This window comes from Odontesthes bonariensis, chromosome 15 (genome assembly GCF_027942865.1).
Source record: "Odontesthes bonariensis isolate fOdoBon6 chromosome 15, fOdoBon6.hap1, whole genome shotgun sequence".
Classification (NCBI taxonomy): domain Eukaryota; kingdom Metazoa; phylum Chordata; class Actinopteri; order Atheriniformes; family Atherinopsidae; genus Odontesthes; species Odontesthes bonariensis.
In genome coordinates this window covers 4,708,883-4,726,867 of record NC_134520.1, presented here as the reverse complement: position 1 = coordinate 4,726,867, position 17,985 = coordinate 4,708,883, and the positions used below count along the sequence as shown (strand labels likewise).

The following is a 17,985-nucleotide window of genomic DNA, read 5'->3' as shown; positions in this document are numbered from 1 at the left end:
TGTATTTAGCTGGGTATACGGAAGCTTGAGCGATATGGAGCCTTGCAGTAACATTGCGTTCTGATGGGATAACTTGTGCAGGGTTCCTTTTTTCCAATCCTGGAAATTATTCACACTGTTAGGGGATTGTTGCTTGTTGTTTTTTTCCTCTTCTCTGAACTCTACTATATAAAAAAGCAAAATATTTTTGCAGAGTAAAATGTTTTTATCTAAGATGTTTGCGTGTAAAACATGTAAAAACCGAGTACACTTTGAGCCGTCAAAGCCAAATGGTTTCAAACAGGCTTCCCTCAAAATAGGTAATGATTGTTTGAAAAAATGAAAAAACATAAATCAATTTTGCCACTAAACCACAAACACCTGATGAGATGAGACACAAGAGTCTTGTATTTATTGCATGTTGAAGCTACAGTAAAACACTATAGTTGCAATACAAAGGTAATAAAGCTAAGGAGATATATTACACTAAGGATGGGGAATGTTGACTTGAATAAAATCTTATTTTATTTTTATCTTATCTTTTATTTGATTCTCTCTTTCATTTCTCAAAAATGAGCCTGCTATTGTTAGCCCTGTCTGAATTAGTTGTAGCTGCTGCCAATAGATGTCTGTTAAGCTCTGACTACTGAGACATGTCTGTGCTATTGCCAGGCAGGGACATGTTTTGATGGAAACTGCACCTACTAAAGAAATGTAAATCCTTGCAGGTCATCCACTCAAAGGCACCAAATTATATACCAGTTACATATATTAAGTTTGCATGTCTTTCTTTTATGCAGTTTGTTGTTTCTGGTGGTTTCATTGACTTGTCTGCGTATAAATTGTCAGACTGGTTCTTGTTCCTGGGAGGATTTTCAAGACACTTTTGTTGGTCTTTATACAATTCATGATTTGTAAATGAACATATTGTTGCCCATTTTCAAACAAAAGAAAAAGACTGTACTCAAAAGATAAAGGGCTCAAAAGTAGTTAACATGTAATCTGAATGTGGGATTATTTTGAAGTACATGTCATCGAAAACTATATGATTGTTTCAGTGGACGCATGTTTTACATTTTGCATCATGCATAAGATTCCTTTGTCCTCAGGTGAGCTCCAAACCTATTCCCATCTTTGACATAACAGATTACTGTAATCTTTGTGCTTGCTGGAGGTTACATGACATGCAGCATGAATGTCTCATAAGAGTGGCTGCCCAGATTAGTCCTCCTCCTTAAGTCTCAGGTCTTTAAGATAGTAAGCAACGTACTGATCCTTTCAGTTTGTGAAGGAGTGGAGGAATGTTTTGTTTTTCCACAAATTGAAATCAGCCTGTTTTCTCCTATAATTGTAGTAACTAGTTTCTGGCCTTGTACTGCAGGGCTGCATTTGTAATTCAGTTGTACCCAGTGTGTTACAATAAGATATGATCCCAATTTGTTCTGTATTATACAAACCCCAGGCCTCCCACAGAGACAGAGTTGGCACTCCATAATTATTGACAGGTTTGATGCAGTCTGCCAGTGGAAAGTATGGGGAAATTGGAGTTTCAGTTGTCTACCCCGAGGCCCACGACTGCAATGGAAAGATTAAAAGCAGTGGTCAGATCACCCACCCACTGCCAAAATACGAGCAGTGACTCCTGCCTCCCTGTTTGTTTCCAGCACCTCCGCTTTCACTTTCTATCAGCGATGAATATATTATAGAGGATTCTCTTATTTAGAGACTCGAGCCAAAGCTCTGCTGTCTATTTTTGGATCATCCGAGAATAACACAACTACAATAGCTGCGCTAAAGGCGTCTAATTGAAGGGAGTTACCTTTCCCTTGTGGGACAGTTGTGTGCAGTAGACCAGCCAGTCACTTAGAGACTTAGTAGGTCAGCTGAGCGTAGACTTTTCCTTCTGCACCAGTGAGCTGGGATCACATTTGAATCTGTTCTGCTGGGACTTGCTGCACCAAAAGGCTGCCTGCACCATGTCTCTCAGACTCCTGCCTGCTTTCACTATGGACAATGATGAAGATGATGATGGCAACTTCACAAAATGGATGAGTAGTTACTGGGGTCACGGAGCAGAAGCCGGACATTCCAGGGAAAGGAAACACAGTTTCAGAAGGCCTTCGAAAACACAAGTTGATCGGCGAGCATCGCTCCCAACTGTGGTAAGGACCATATGCATTTCACAGATCGAAGCATGTGACTGTTTTTTCGCTGGTGCAGTGCTCAGTTTTTATTTGCGCTGACTTATGAAACAGCAGCAAAACATTCTTAACAAAACTGTTTTGTTTTTTTCCCCAAATTCTGTTGCTTTCTTCCAACATGTCTGCCCCAGCTGGAGTCATGTTTTTAAAGTGATGTCAACTTAGAAATACAACTAACCTTTACAGATAAATGAGTGAAAAATATTGCATGTATCTTTGCTAATCAACAACCAATATGTCAGCATGGACTGTTTAGGAAAATGTCTACAGTATATTTAAGTGAAAAGGCTGAAAACGAGTAAAGCATGTTAGTCATATTTGGGAACGAGGTCGGAGCATCTTTAAACTCTTTGCAGGTGTTGGTGTGAGCATCGTGCTCACACGTTGGTCTTTCATGGCTTCTCGTGACAGGATGTCCTGACCTGTCATTATCCTCGAATTTTTTTTTTTTAAATCAATACTGTTGGACATCAATAACAATAATGTTCTGAACATGCGCTCACAAAGATCCGCTGTACACGTGCTGCCCAATAACACCAACAACAAAGAGATTTATCTATTTGTCGGTGTGTCTTCTTTTGCAACATGCGAGAATTAAAAACCTTGTAAATGACAGAACTGCTGACGATTTAAGTGACTGATAAACAGGTTTAAGATATGACGATGAAGTGTCTTTTGTGTGCTCTTTCTGGAATATCCAGAGAATTGAATCGTTGACTCTACAAGCACCCTGACATGGGGAGATCATAAGTCAATGTCAGCTGACAGCTGCACATTTTGCTGCTCATGTAGTAGGTTTGCAGACAATTAAACCAACATTTATATTTGTTAAAATCTAATTCGCTCTACTAGTGGAGGGACAAGCGACACACATGAATCATTTGTATTAATGTCCCACATTTATTTAACTGGCAAAGGTTGATCACGATGGAATGTTGCCGGATAAAGATGCTAATTGTAGAAAATTTTGGTCATTTATTTAGTAGTGCTGATGTATTCTCATGCAACGTGAAAGCTCCCAGCTCCTGCAAATATTGATCAACTTCAGCAATTGATCCAGAGGAGGAGCATGAAACATGGCTCATCTATCAATCCATAGCTGGACCCGTAGTGCCACTTTTTAAATAAATTGTTATGAATTTAATTTATGTCTTTCATATTTTGGAATAGCCACAATCACAAATGACACTGCTTCATGTGGATAAGTGGACACACATAGCCTACTGGTTGACGCTCAACTGCAAACAAACTCAAAGTACTGCCTTCCACAAACCACGAGGTTCTGATTTGTCTTGTCCTCGGTTCAACTGTGCTCTCCCACACTTACATCACCGGTGTCAAAGGTTTGCCACACCTCAGCAGTTAGTGACTGAACACTTGTCCGAGTTAAAAAGAGGTCTTCACCTTATATCATCAGAGAGAATGCAGTTTGCTTTAAGATTACCTGCCACATAACTGTTTTGCAATGCATAACGATCGGATTTTTGCTAATCAATTAACTGTTTGGTCAGAATCAAGAGGCAAACTATAATTAGGTGAGAGCTTTGCTAACCTGTTATCTAAGGACATTAGTGAGGGAGTGATTAACCCCACTCACGGAAAAAGTTTCTCCTCTTTAATCTTCTCACAACTAAACACTATCAGCTACAGTGTGAAGCACAAAACACGAAACTGTGGGCACGTAAGAATTGTTCCATTGTGTGGTGATTGTGTGTTCTCTTTTCTGTGTGATATGCAGTCACAGTTAGACGCTATGAAGTTAAACAGGCTCCACGCAGCAACTATGGCACCGGCTCCCAAAACAAGAGAGGAGAAGGGGGAGGTCAGGCCCCACCAGAGACTTCGTCGTCTCTCCTCAGACGAAAAGGGCTCAAAGACGGCCAACCAAGAGGGCCGTATCGCCACGATCCCAGAGATCACAGAGTCGTTTGAGAAGAGACTTTGCCTCTATGATAAGAGGAAAATGTCTGGGGTGAGCAACAGTACTACAAAACTCATTTGAATATAAGTTTTACTGTTTTTGTTTTGTGTTTTCTTTTTTTTGTTGTTGTAGTCGTTATAAGACCAGCTTGTTATAGATCGTCCCAATTGTTGGCTGAATCAGTTTTGGCACCCTAGCTGTGTCTTTCTTCAGAAAGGTATTATAAAGCTCTTAAAGATTAAGAAGCACTTACAGAGTATTAAAAGGAGCGTTAATGTGCAGGCTGGGTAACGAACAAGTGTGATCTGTATGACATAAACAAAAAGCTAATGTTATTCACTGATAACTATTTTAAGAATAACGTATTCAAAATTTGGATCGCCAACTCCTTTTCTCTATAAAGATGGGATCCGGTTTAAAATGTAAACAAAACTAAATTGTGACCATATGTAAACCATTTAAACTCTGCATTTAACTGAAGATGGTGCAAAAACAACATACCAAATGTTAATAGTGAGAAACTTTATTGTTAATTTCATATAATAATTTGTTGAATACATTTATCTTGAATTTGATGCCGGAAAGCATATTTTTACAACATAAGCTAATACTTATGTTTGGTGGAATATCTCACAAGTAATGAGGTTAACTGGACACGCGTTAGTAACTTAATCAGGTATTACAAGAGCCTTCCAGAGATACAGAGTGTAACTGAGGTGAAGTTGGATAAAAAGACTTTGAAATTCTTTTTGAAGATTATGGATGCAGCATCTTTCAGTGCACATAGGAAAGGAAGCTCGTTATGAGCTCTTTGAGCTCCATATGTTGCCATCCAGAGGGTGTCTTTTTAAGGAAAGACCAATCTTATTTTAGCAAGACAATGCTAAACCACATGCTGCTCATTTTACAGCTGAAAGGCTCTGTCCAGGTGCAAAACTGGCTAACCTGTAAACGGCAAAGTAAGAACTGGATGACATTTAGATTTCTAAACTACAAAAATTCTTTTAATCGGTTCCCAAACACTTACAGAGTGTAGTTTAAAGAGAAAGTAATCACACAGTCATTAAGATGGGCGCCTACATAACTTATTGGAAACTGGTCCTTGGCATCAAACTCAAAATGAGAAATGATGAAATTAATGAAAAAATTATATACATATTTATCCACTTATTTGTTGCATTTTTTTATGTAGTCTTTGAATCCAAAAGATCCTCGATTAAGCTGAAATTACAATTTCGCTTGATATGAGCGAATAAACAAAGCATGTTTCTCTGTTTTATAGAATGACGAAAACAAGCTGTGCCTGATCTGTCATGAGGATATGTGTAGAGGTGGAGGGGGAGTTCAAGAGCTTCACTGTACACACCGCTTCCACAAAGAGGTAAGACAGCTTGTACAGGTCGGATCTATTGCATGGCTCCTGTCTACACTGTGTTCCCTCTCATCTCAGCATGCCAGACATCAGATCTCAGGTGTATACAGGCAATCATTCCAGGACATGCATGATGTGATCTGGTATGAAAACAATAAGTCAGTAGCATGGAGCACTAACAACGTATGATCCCTGCTCTGGACACTTACTGATTACGATCTCTCCCTTTGGTGGGTGCTGAAGGCCGCTCTGAAGTTAGAGCAGAGCCTTCCCCACAGAAGCGGTGAAGCAGCAGCTTGTCAGGTCAGGAGGCACTCAGATGAGAGGAGGAAGTCTACAGACGGGCCGATTTTCTTTGAAAAGGAGCAGCGTACACCCCGTCGTCAGCTTTCCTTGCGAAAACATCGGTGATATCATTCTTTGGAAGTGGGTGATTCGTCTTTAGAAAATTGGACGATTTCCACTCTTTAGCCAAAGCCAGGACTCCCTCCCGAACATCTATGGTTTGTTGGAATTGAAGGGCCTCGACAAATCTTGACCTGATCCAGCAAGATTTGCTGATGGGCCCATCTGGAGTCACTGTATTACAACTCTTTCTCTTAAAAGTCAAAAGACTAAATATATGAGGATTTATAAATGAAAGCATTTAAAACATTTGCTCGTAGTCTTTATTATGAATAAACTATTCAGTTTGAGTCTGAGTTTATATATTCAAGGTTTAATCTGTACATGAAATTTCCTGCTTATATTAGCTAGTGTTTACCTGCTGCCAATGATCTGTGTCTCTGTATGATGCCATTTTTATTAAAGAGATGTATCAAACATGTCAAATATTTGCCTCAGTGGTTTATAGGTTATGCTTGTTAAGGTATGATGGCCCATGGCTTGTTACTATGTGATAAACTAACAAATATTTTAAAGATGTGACGTTGTTAATTGTTGATATAGTCTGAATATTTTGTGTTTCCTCAGGACTTCAGTTAATACTGAGTGATATTCAACTCATCTTAGATTTGACCTGCTTGATAACTTCTGGAAACACAGGAAACTGTTTGGTCCCTTTTAAGAAGATTCATTGAATGTCAAAACTATGTGCCACCACTGTCCTTCCCACCAAAGGGTCGGGGTCATTGTTGATCCTGTTGTGCACGCGATTGCTGTAGATCAGCACGTGGGAAATGACTTTCTGGCATCAGTGTAGAAGGTCAATACAGGCAGAAATGACAAACAGATCCATCGTGGGTAATAACGTGTTTTACAATGTGTTTCAGTGCATGCAGCAGTGGCTGTGGAGGAAACATTTGTGTTCCACATGCCAGATCCACATATCCATGATGAAAATTCTCTACTGGTCTTCGTCCCGCACCACTGTCCCATGATGGTCCTCTACTTCCAACGTCTGCATGTACATGTGACCCACTGGCCCAAAATCTTCCAGCACACCTCCATTCCTCAGCCCTTTCTGCATGAACTCCCAATGATAGATTGCCTCCTGTCAGTGGAGGGGCCTGGACGCTGTGTGAGAAATACAAGAGAGAAGCTGTTATCTGGTGGTGCCTCATGCTGCTTGTGAATGTAAGATCCAGTTGTACTGTGTGAATTACTGCACTCATAAGACAGACTCTGTGAGAGACAATATGAACACTTAGACAACTTGTCGTCATGTGAAGCAGGCAAACACGATTTCCCTTCCTAATTAGCTGTCATAAAGCTGTGTTTGACTCAGGTTATATATTTCCGAGCAGATCTTTCAGAACTCTGACCTCCAAACACTGAACAACTCACAAAACCGACTGTAAAGACCAAAAGGAAGTTGCCTTCCTTTAGCATCCTTAGCAGAGCTTAGCAAACACAAAGCAAAGTAGTCTAAATGACGGCTATCAGAGGCTGTTTTACATCAATCAGATCTGTGCACACAACAGCATCTGCAGTATCATAAAGATAACACGTTTCATATTGCCAGTAACATTTACAAATGTAGACCTAGACGCCTCCAGCCTTGATAGCAGTTTCATACTTTCAGCCAAGTTGCACGAAACACAGCTCAAACGGTACTCGTGCAGCCTGTTAGAGCTTCCAGTCTTTAAGCTAAACTGAACTTACCATCTGCTGGCTACAGCTCCATTTCTGGAACAAAGAAATAAAAGTGCTATCAATTCCAGCATTTATGTTACGATAAAAAGATGGATGATGCCAGTCTAATTCAGAGAACCAATGTTATGTTCAGTATTTGCACATTTAGACAAACTGTGGCAGGTTTTTATGTGTATAGGTTTGGTGATCTGAAAACAGACCTCACAGTGAATTTCTGCTCTTGTTTGATATCCATCTGCGCCCCCTTCCTTCCTAACTCCTGCCGTTGTTGGCCGGCACAGCTTTCCCTTTCATGGTTCTGTCTGTGTGTGTGTGTTTGTGTGTGTGTGTGTGTGTGTGTGTGTGTACGTGTGTGTATATATGGTGAAATGTAGTCTTGGAGAGATGTGCCGTAGCAGGAGCTACCACACAGGTGGGTTCGGGCACTTTGACAGGTGTTTTAGTCTGCCTGGATGTCTGTGGAGCGCATTTTGTCAACACAGCTGAGTCACAAGTGTGTCACAAAACTGTACAAGCTTGTATCCCACCTCAAAATGAGGGCGTAAAGATGTGCAAAATGGTAGTCATTTACTTACTGAGTACTTGTTGGTTTGAATGTAAATATTTCGGGACAATCCCGATGAACACTGCAGCTGGTGTGCAAGGTAGTTTGTGGTAATTTGCAATCTTTGCTCGAGAAAGTTTTTGCATGTGGGGGTTTTTGCATGTGAAGTCTAGTCGACTGTCGTCTCTACTCTGTTAAGCTTTCAAACATCTCTATTGTGTATTTAGCACCGCCAAATGAGAGTGTGTACTACCAGTCCAATGAAAACTGACTGCTGTATATACGATATATATTTATCCATATAAATATGCTATTACACAAATGTGATTGTTTTTTTTTTAGCATTAGCCTCTATGTTCACTGTCCTCTTGAGAACAAACACACAGCCCCGGTTTCCTATGTCTGTTGTGGTCCGGCACTTTTGAATAAAAACACACTGGTGTGACAGTGACACACCCTTTCAAGCCGTGGTTGGGTTTGCTTTTATCGGTCAAATCATCTGTGTCTTAACGTGCAATTCACAGAAGTTATCCTGTTTAATTGCGTGTCTATTATTCAGATAATGAAACTGCAGCCCTTTGAAAAGCCAACAATGAAAAATCAAAGGCATTCTAATCCCATAATAGCTCTGCCATAACAGACTTTTTCAAGCCAGACAGATGGATTTAGCAGTAAAAAACAAAGGCTCTTTTACATTTACGCAACAGTGGAGTCAGAATGAACAATATAGGTGCACTAGTATTGATACATTTCCCATATTCATCAATCACATACAAGTCTGTAGAAATCTAAATATGGCTGACGTGTTCCTAGAGTATATCCACTGTAAAGAGTGCAGATTAGGCTACATGTAATTCCCCATGTTACAATGCTTACTGTTCCTGAATTTGAGATCATTGCACACGCCTAATATAAAAAGAAATCATGCTATAGATACTACTAGTATAGTGGAGTAAAATAAAAATTTATCTTTATACTGTGTTGTTTTTACTCTGAATTTTGCATGGATTCTATCACTGTGGGCGGATGTTTTCTTTTAGGTTTACACAGAGCAAGCCAGTTTCTTGCCCTGTTTGTGGTATTTAAACTTAGATAAATGTTCCTGGTGTAACACATTTATATAGACACAATAGGGGGTTCAGTTTTGTTTAACTCTAATGTATGAATTTAAACAAATTCCAGGTCTTTCTTGCAAGACATTTACACTAAATCTAAATGAGTGGATTACTCTAAATAAAAATGGATTCATTTATTACTTTTGAAAAGATTGTGTTAATCTTCTTAAATACGTTTAAGTTGGGGTTTTAAGCCAGAAAAATCATGTAGGAGAAGGAGTTTCATTGTTTTTCTTTAAAACTATAAAACTCTAAAAGTTTTCGCCTCTAAAACCCAGAGAAAACGCTACACTTTTTGCACACTGTGAAAGTTTTGGATAGAAGACAACAAGGAAAGTGAGGGATAAAGCCTCCTGCCTTTTATCAGAGTGCACGTGCTAGGGCTCTTGTCTCGGGACAGCCTGCCCACTGGCACGACGGAAAGTAACGGTTTCCTGTGAAGGAAGATGGACCGAGCCGAGCTCGAGCGGGCGGAGTGAAAGTGCACACGTGGACACCTGAGACTGACGTTTTGACCAACCAATGAGAGCACGGACTGGTGACGCCAGCACCCATCACTCATCCAATGGGTTGGGTTTATTTGGAAGTAAGATTTTGGAGTAGGAGAAAATTTAGGTGGAAAAAAAAAAAGGTTGTGAAACGGATCTGGCTCGGAGGCTGTTGGGAGTCAGACTCAAAAAGAAGATTGTTGATGTTTACTTTGTGTGTGTCGTACGGATAAACAGAGAAGACATTTCTCTTCCTTTCAGTGGGGAAAAATGAGTTGTTTGATAGGAAGAAGAAGAGACTTTGATTTTTCTTTCTGAATATAGTTCCAGCTACTTGTTCATCTCCACAGACAAACACAGTTGGGTAAGACCCCCTTTTCCTTTTTAGTGTGATGGAATTTCAGGCTGCTGTATGGTTTCAGAAGCTTTATAGCCAGGCCTTTAATGTACAGCTACTTGTAATACACTTTGTACTTATTGAAAAGATGAGAAAAGATCATATACAGACTCTACCTTAAGCTAAATCGGTCTTTTCAGACAGTAAGATCAGACAGCAACCGTGTTTGCTCGGTTTTCCTGTAAAATCTATCTGAATAACTTACCGTAGTTTGTCCTTATAGCTAGCTGTATGTACTGTCTGTGTGTCCCGTCCCACAGAAAAACAGAAACTGAGCACATATTAATCCCAATGTATATGTGAAACTGCTGGGTTCATTTAAAAGAATAAAAAAGGCTTCCTGAAGTGTATCCCATCTAATCCCTCTGGTCCGACACAATGATATGGTAACCAACAATTAAAAATACCCTGACCTCATGCACTTTTGGCTAATCTATGACTGTGCTTGATATTATAAGTTAAGAAAGTAATATAATTGACTACAAATGTGGTTAAGTAGATAAACTGAATGGAGATGTTCAAATAATTGGACAGCATTAAAGCCCTTTGGTAGATATACTTGTCACCACTGTACTGAGTGCGATAAAAGTGTGTGTGTATGTGATGTTGTTTGTGAGCAAATCGGCCAAACACTAATGATTCTTCCAGGGGGCTCTTGAGTGACATGAGGGAGGATGTGATGAAGTGTTTCCCGCAGAAGGAGAGAGGTTGTTCAACGAAAGGGCCCATCTGACACACAGATGAGCCCAGTTTAACATCCCATACAATCTGTCTGAATTGAGTGTCCCTCTTCAAAAAGGTTCCCTTGGTTGCCGGGCAAAATATTCTCTGTCATTATCATCACAAAGGAGAGTTCAGCCATGCACCTTGTTCTTATTCTGTGCCTCTTGATATCGCACCTGCTTTGCTGTCAGACTTTCCAAAGTATCGCATTATTGCTTCAGGTAATTTAAGTCAAGCACATTTATTGCCTTCTTTGAACTCTAGAGAATTTTTTACAGTATTTCCTGTGTTGCTGGTGGGGGGTGTGGATGGTGATTAAATAAAATCATGCAGCGCAGCTGAGTCTGACATGGCGGCCTGTTTTGCATTCACAATTTCTCTTTTCTTGCCAATTCTCTTTGTTTCCCCATGAGAGCACGAATGTGTGTAAAGATAAAGATCCGAGAACGATGACACGGTCCTCTCTAACGGGCAGCAGCCCTCATAAAGCAGGAGCAGGTTTAATTGTTGCTAATCATTACAGAGAGGAAACTGCAGTCAGTTGATGAGTGAGACCTTGTACGACAGTAAAGTGCTCTGTTGAACAGTGCTAAAGAAAACATATAAAGTTTCTATTTCATGCTTAAAGGTGCAACGACACTAAGATTTCTTTCTCGAGCCGCTCCTGGCTAAACGAGTGGAAGGGCTGTGGCCAACACACGCTCAATTCATGTCTGCTTGTACTGTTTATCTAAATTACAGGCACTCCCTCACTTCATTTTAATCTCCCTCTCTTGACAGCCATGCTAAATATAAACCTCCTTTCTGCAAGGGTATAGAATTTCTCCCAAATTGTTAATAAGGTGAAATGGTTTTATTAGATAGCAGGTTTTTATCTCTCCGGAAACGGAGCTGATAGAGCTGATTGATCTGATCTGTTTGAGATCTGTTAGTGTTGTGGAGAAAAGGAGTCGAATCACGCGTCGGTCAGCCGTCCATTGGGGAGTTTATTGGAACAAACCGTCACAGCAAATGTGCATACAGAATGTTACAAAATGTCCGCAGAGTTTGCTTCGCGACACCTTCTTATACCGTCTTATCATAACAAGCGTACGTGGTGAGATGGAAAAATTCTTATTTCCCCATCTGGTTTGAGAGGTCTGTTGACTTCCTGGTGACCCCTTCTGTATGGTCAGTGAGGGAAAACAGTCATTCACTCCATCGGGGGAATGTTTATGGTTGACACCTTTTGGGGAGGTTAGTTCAGGGGGTCGTAAAGAGGCTACCTCGCAAACTGTTATTTCAGATGTACAACAGAGCACAGAGTAAAGGGGTCATTGTTTATTGTTCTTGATCTTTGATCTTTGTTCTGTATGTTCTTTGTTCCCAACCTGAGGGGGAGAGATGATCCCCGCACTATATAAGGAAGGGCTCTGACTGCATTCTGGGCTCTCTGTCCTACACAGGAGACTGTTCAAATGCTGTGCCTTTGAATAAAACTTACAGAAAGACAAAATCTAGATTTTCTCTTGTTATTGAGTAACTTCTTATCCACCTTGATAAAAAATTCCACTACAGTGGCCCTCTCTGGAGGCGCCTAGCTTTCGCCGTAACCATAAACAATCCCATTCTAACTATCAACAATATTCATATGAACCAGTCAACAAGGCACACGATGTAATTAGGACATGTCAAGAGAATGTCATGCCATTTCTCTCCCACATTAGGTTCTTTAATCCGTTTCCATCTGTGACACAGGTGTTGTGAGTCATGGGCAGCTTCAAGGGCCATGCACTCCCCGGGAGCTTCTTCCTGGTGGCTGGGATTTGGTGGACAGGAAAGTACTCGCTCTGGCACGCCACCCGCAGGAGCAAGAGTTTAGGTTCCACCCGGCTGGCCAGCAGAGCCTCACAGCGACGCCTGGAGACGATTGAAAGCTCTGTCATACTGTTCTTCTCATTTTTTGGTGAGCAGAGGTCACTATTATTCCGTCTGTGAATTCAACAAGCGTGTGAATGCTAAAATAAAGTGTCAAACGGCCAGCTGTTTACTGGGTTTTCTTTTTAATTAAAGAGATTTGAGTGTGTCCTCCCCTGTGCTCCTCAGGAATGGTGGCAGAGCAGTTTTTAGCTGGTGGACCGAAGCTTCAGTTGTATGACTTTACAGAGAAGCACTGGGAGAAGCTGATGAACTGGCAGCATGCCACCATGTACCTGTTCTTTGGCCTGGCTGCGGCTGTGTCTCTGATTATCCACACCACAGACGCAGCACCGCTTGCACTGGACAGGTTGATGCTGGCTATTGCTTTCTTTAATGAAGGTACGCAGGTTCTTCATCCTCCTTAAAAGAGACATTTTCTGCATTTCTTTTATTCACAAACTGACTCAATCTCCAGAGGTTTTAGTGAAACATTTGTGACATATCGCAATAACGCCGAGCACAGTACAATAATTCCCCTTTAAACCACAAATTTACAGCTCTTTTCATAGCAGCTGCCGTGCAAAATGTAAACTTTGGCACAAATTATTCTCAGTGACCCTCGGAGCATGTTATTACTGCACGATAGAACATACTTAGCCACACCAAACTGCACAGTAAACACACCTGATGATTATGTGCACGCTTCATGGTTTTGGCTTGAGATTTGGGAGGACCTATCAACATGGCTCAAGTGTAATATTCCTGCATTCCCCACACTGTGCGTACTGGGTGACTTAGGTGACGTTATCATGAAAATGAACTGAGCACACATGGTCCTTATTGCCTATTCTCATGAACTGGAAAACAAAAACAATCTGTGTATTACGTCTATGTGTATTGTAGTTGGCAGTGTTGGTGGCCTGCGGATGGTGGGGAAAGGGTGGGGTTTTATACTCAAATACAACAGTTGAACATCACCTTGCATTTCCTCTTGTCACGTATCCGCTCAATAAACCGCGGGGCTCCATTTGTCTTGTGTTTTGTTTCTCACAGTAATTGTTTGGGGCCACTTTATAATCTTTGTTATAAAGTTTGTTATTGTAATGTGGGGTGGTGGTGCTTTCAATGAGAACTTTGAAACTGTCATTTTCTACTTTAGACCATGAAAAAAAAAAACAGTAAAGCAAAAGAAAAAAATATTTCCTTACTTACTATGAAGGCCGCAGATCCACGGATTGAGTGATCGTGTTCCATTCAGAGGATCATTGGTTAGATACCTTTACCCCTCTGTGTGTCTCACTTTCCTTGGAAAAGACACTGAACCCCCAAACTTTTCCCAATATGCATATTGGTGTGTGATTGTTGAGAAAATAAGCTCTGTGTTTATATAGGGTTATTTAGCCATATTTTAAGGTTGAAAAGGTGCTATAGTAGTCTGGATCAATAGTGAAGCAAAAAGCAAAAGAGTTTAAAAGTTATCACCTTTACAGTACAGTGAATGCTGCACGAGTTGAGGTTAATAGTGGGTGGAGATAAAGATGAAGTCATTGGATATTTCTGCTCTGAGCTTGGAGTTTGATGTAGAAATCCACTCCAAATCTGAGCAGCTCACTGAATCAGTTATTTTTTTTTATTGTTTTTGAGTTGATAGGGACCTCAGACGCCAATATATATGCTCTCAAGCACAAGAATTTTTTTTTTTTTAATAATATGTGACCTTCAACATGAATTTTAATGTCAGTTATATCTGCTAAGATAGAATTTGACTGTTCCACAGGTCTTACTAACGAAGCAATAAATGAATACAATCGGATTTACTCCACTCTTATCTTATTTTTCTCTTTTTTTCAGGATTTCTTTTCCTCTACCACCTCCATGGAAGGAGCATGCTGGACGTCCACGTGCATCAGCTCCTTCTCTACGCTGTCTTCGGCCAGGCTATCATCGCCTTCCTGGAGGTCTTCCACCGGGGTAACATCATTCTGGAGCTGCTGCGCTGCACCCTCACCCTCCTGCAGGGAAGCTGGTTCTGGGAGGTAAATTTGAATTTTCAGCTTTTGAGAGCAGAAGTTTGTGTAAGTGCTCATACAGACTCCTGACGTGAGCTCCTCTTTGACCACAGATTGGCTTTGTGCTGTACCCTCCCAATGGCCCTGAGTGGGACCTACAAGACCACAACAACATGATGTTTGTAACCATGAGTTACTCCTGGCACCTCGCCTTCGCCATGCTTCTCGTGAGCGTGCTGTACTGCACCGTCAGCTGGTGAGAACCTGCTCCACACCAGACACCCTATGAGGTGGTGCTTGTTAATTTATCCTGGAAGTCTCACAAGAATTCCAAATCACTGATGATAACAACTTGAGTACTTCTGATAGCTCCTTCTGCACAGCAGTTTACGTTATGTGTGACTCTGGTGTTTGTTGTGGTTTGTATCTAAGTTTGGTGCGCTCCAGACTGAGGAGGACTCCTCCAATGGAAATGGGACTCCTGAAGACCAGAGAGCGGGATGTAGAGTCAGAGGACGAGATGTTATGAAGACAAGAGTCGCACACCGAATGACTCACGAATATCACAGATGAATCAGGGATGTGACGCAGCAGCATGACCAGAAGCACGGCACACAGACAGAATAGGGATATGAACATGGTCTGCCTTCGAAATATATCTCTACCTCTGCCTTATTTAACCAGATATAAACCCTCTTTAACCTTACATGCTATTTATTTAACAGTGATGTAACATTTTTCATTTACTGTTATATCTTTGTTATTATTGTGCACACAAGGCTTTTAGTGGATCACGTTCTTTTCATCTAGCTCCTCAAAACTTTTTTTTTTTCTGTTGAGAATTTCTTGCTCAGCAGTCGCCATCTTGTGCTGAAATCAGTTATCATCAGCACAGCATCCGCAGTGTTACTTGAAAACTCTTCCTTGAATACTGACACAGCTTCTTTTTTTTTTTTTTACTCCATGACGTGACAAGTTGAGTCACACGTCGAGTCAAAGAAAAACGCCAAACAACTTTTAGAACTTTTAGCTTCTGCTATTTGATATCATTATGACATGTTGCCTTACACGGAGATTAAATTTATCTTATCGTACTCTTTTATGTCACTTGAAAAGTTGCAGCTAGCATGGGTTACATCACATTTCACTTGGACTGAATAATCACTCATGCATTACCCAACTTGAATGTCATGTAATGGCCTGATAACGTTTGAAGTAGATGCATGCATCACTTAGCCATCCTAGCAGGGGGCAGTAATACTCTTGTCATGTTGATAAGCGGTTTCTTTTGACTTCTTCGTGTCTGGCTGGATAACGTAGTAAACACATGCGTGCCTGAAAGCTCGAGAAACACTTTTCTACTCTGTCTCTGGATGAATATGACCCAGTGCATCGTCACATTTATATCATAAAACCCCAATTGTTAAAACTAAAAGCTGGGACACTGTGTAAAGTGAACAAAAACCCCCAGAATGCTATGATGAGCAAATCTCACCAGCCAATCTTTTATTCGCAACTTTGGGAGACGCAAAGTGAGACATTTTACTGCTTGCTGACAAATATTTGCTCATCTCGGATTTTATGACAGCAACGCGCCTCAAAAGTTGGGACAGGGCCATGCTCACCTCACCTTTAACAACAGTCTGTAGATGTGAGGGAACTGGGATTAGCTTTTGGAGAGGAATGTTGCCCAAATACCCGGACTCTTCTACTACAAAGCCATGCCGTTGTAGTAGTTGTGTGTGGTTTGGCATTGTCTTCCTGAAATATAGTCCTTAACATGTATATAAAGCCTTCCCATTGTAGCTTTGACCCAGAGAAGATGGCAGACTTTCTGGATCACGTTCACATGTGTTCAACAAATGTGTTAAGATACTGATCGATAAATTATTTCCTAAAGTGTTCCTGAGCCCATGCAGTGATTTCCATGACAGAATCAAACAGCCCTTGCTAAGAGGCCCAGAGATCACAGATATGCAATACTGATTATTTTTTTAATCATTTTTTGGGGGGTTTTCATGCCTTTAATGGATAGGACAGTAGGAGGAGAGACAGAAAACAGGAGGCAGAGCAAGGGGAATGAGACGAAGTAAAGGCTGTCTGATGCAGGACTCGATCCGGGGCCAACTGCAGCAAGAACTGTAACCTCCTTACATGGGGTGCCTGCACACCCACTACACCACCGACCCACTAATACTGATTTTTGACTGTGTCGGCACCTTTTGAAGATATTATGTACTGGAGATGATTGAATATTCCAAATCTTGTCTTAATTGTACATTGAGGAACATTGTTCTGAATTTTCTCCACAATTTAGAGACACTGTCTTTTTTTTTTTAAAAAGCACAGATCGATGAACTCCTGCCCATCTTCTGAGAATCTTGACTTCTCTTAGGTGCTCTTTTTGACACCCAATCATGTCAGTGACTTGTTGACAATTAACCTATTTGGCCCCAACACGTTTGTCCAACTCCTCCACTGACTTTTCCAGCCTTTCGTTGCCCAGTCCCAACATTTTTGAGACGTGTTGCTGCCATCAATTTCAAGATGAGCTAATGTTTTTCCTGAAGTAGTAAAATGTCTCAATTTCAAGATTTGATGTGTTTTCTTAACTCTGTTGAGAATGATATTGGTTAATGAAATCTGATTTTTTTTTCTTACCAAATAGATAATCAAGTCTAATATTTTTGGTCTCTTGTTTTCTCGTGATATATTTGAAGAAGTCAAAATGTAATGTTTATATGATTGATATAATCATACTGTGTTATTGTAATATCACTAAGTCTAAAGTTTGGACATACCTAACAATTCATTGTGAAGAAGTTATGTGTGTCCAAACTTTCAAGAACCTACAGCATAGATGTTCTGGACACAGGCTGATTAAAGATCTTCTATTTTGAACAAGATGTGTCACTCAATCCTAAAAAAATGTCACACATGCATAACAAACTCACTCAGGTTTTAACAGTCTGTTTGGTATGTTGAAGTAGTCAGAAATGGAAGGAAATGTCAGTCTGATGTGTTCTCTGAACAAATCTTGTTGTATGTCATATATACACGTGTGTCCCAGTCTTGGGCCACGCATCATGTCTTTACATACAGCAAGCAAAACAGGAAATGGGTGCAGATAATAACTGAAGCATGCGCAAACCTGAATAACAACACAGTATACAAGAGAAATTTCTTTAAGTAGTCTTCAGGAACAGTTCTCCAGGCTTCTTGAAGGACATCCCAAAGCTTTTC

The 17,985-nt window shown here is 40.6% G+C and overlaps 2 protein-coding genes across 2 annotated transcripts; both read left to right on the top strand.

Moving 5' to 3' along the window:
- Nucleotides 1-1,456: 1,456 nt before the first annotated feature.
- On the top strand, nucleotides 1,457-6,238 carry lnp1 (leukemia NUP98 fusion partner 1). The gene is made up of 4 exons (XM_075486211.1): nucleotides 1,457-2,141; nucleotides 3,919-4,152; nucleotides 5,384-5,482; nucleotides 5,717-6,238. The coding sequence occupies exons 1-4, from the start codon at nucleotides 1,956-1,958 to the stop codon at nucleotides 5,882-5,884; spliced, it is 687 nt and encodes a 228-aa protein (XP_075342326.1). The 5' UTR covers nucleotides 1,457-1,955; the 3' UTR covers nucleotides 5,885-6,238.
- A 3,607-nt stretch (nucleotides 6,239-9,845) lies between these two features.
- Nucleotides 9,846-17,646, top strand: tmem45a (transmembrane protein 45a). The gene is made up of 6 exons (XM_075484774.1): nucleotides 9,846-10,078; nucleotides 12,572-12,779; nucleotides 12,920-13,132; nucleotides 14,585-14,769; nucleotides 14,856-14,998; nucleotides 15,175-17,646. Exons 2-6 carry the CDS (start codon nucleotides 12,584-12,586, stop codon nucleotides 15,269-15,271), a joined length of 834 nt encoding a protein of 277 aa, XP_075340889.1. The 5' UTR covers nucleotides 9,846-10,078; nucleotides 12,572-12,583; the 3' UTR covers nucleotides 15,272-17,646.
- The last annotated feature ends 339 nt before the right edge of the window (nucleotides 17,647-17,985 follow it).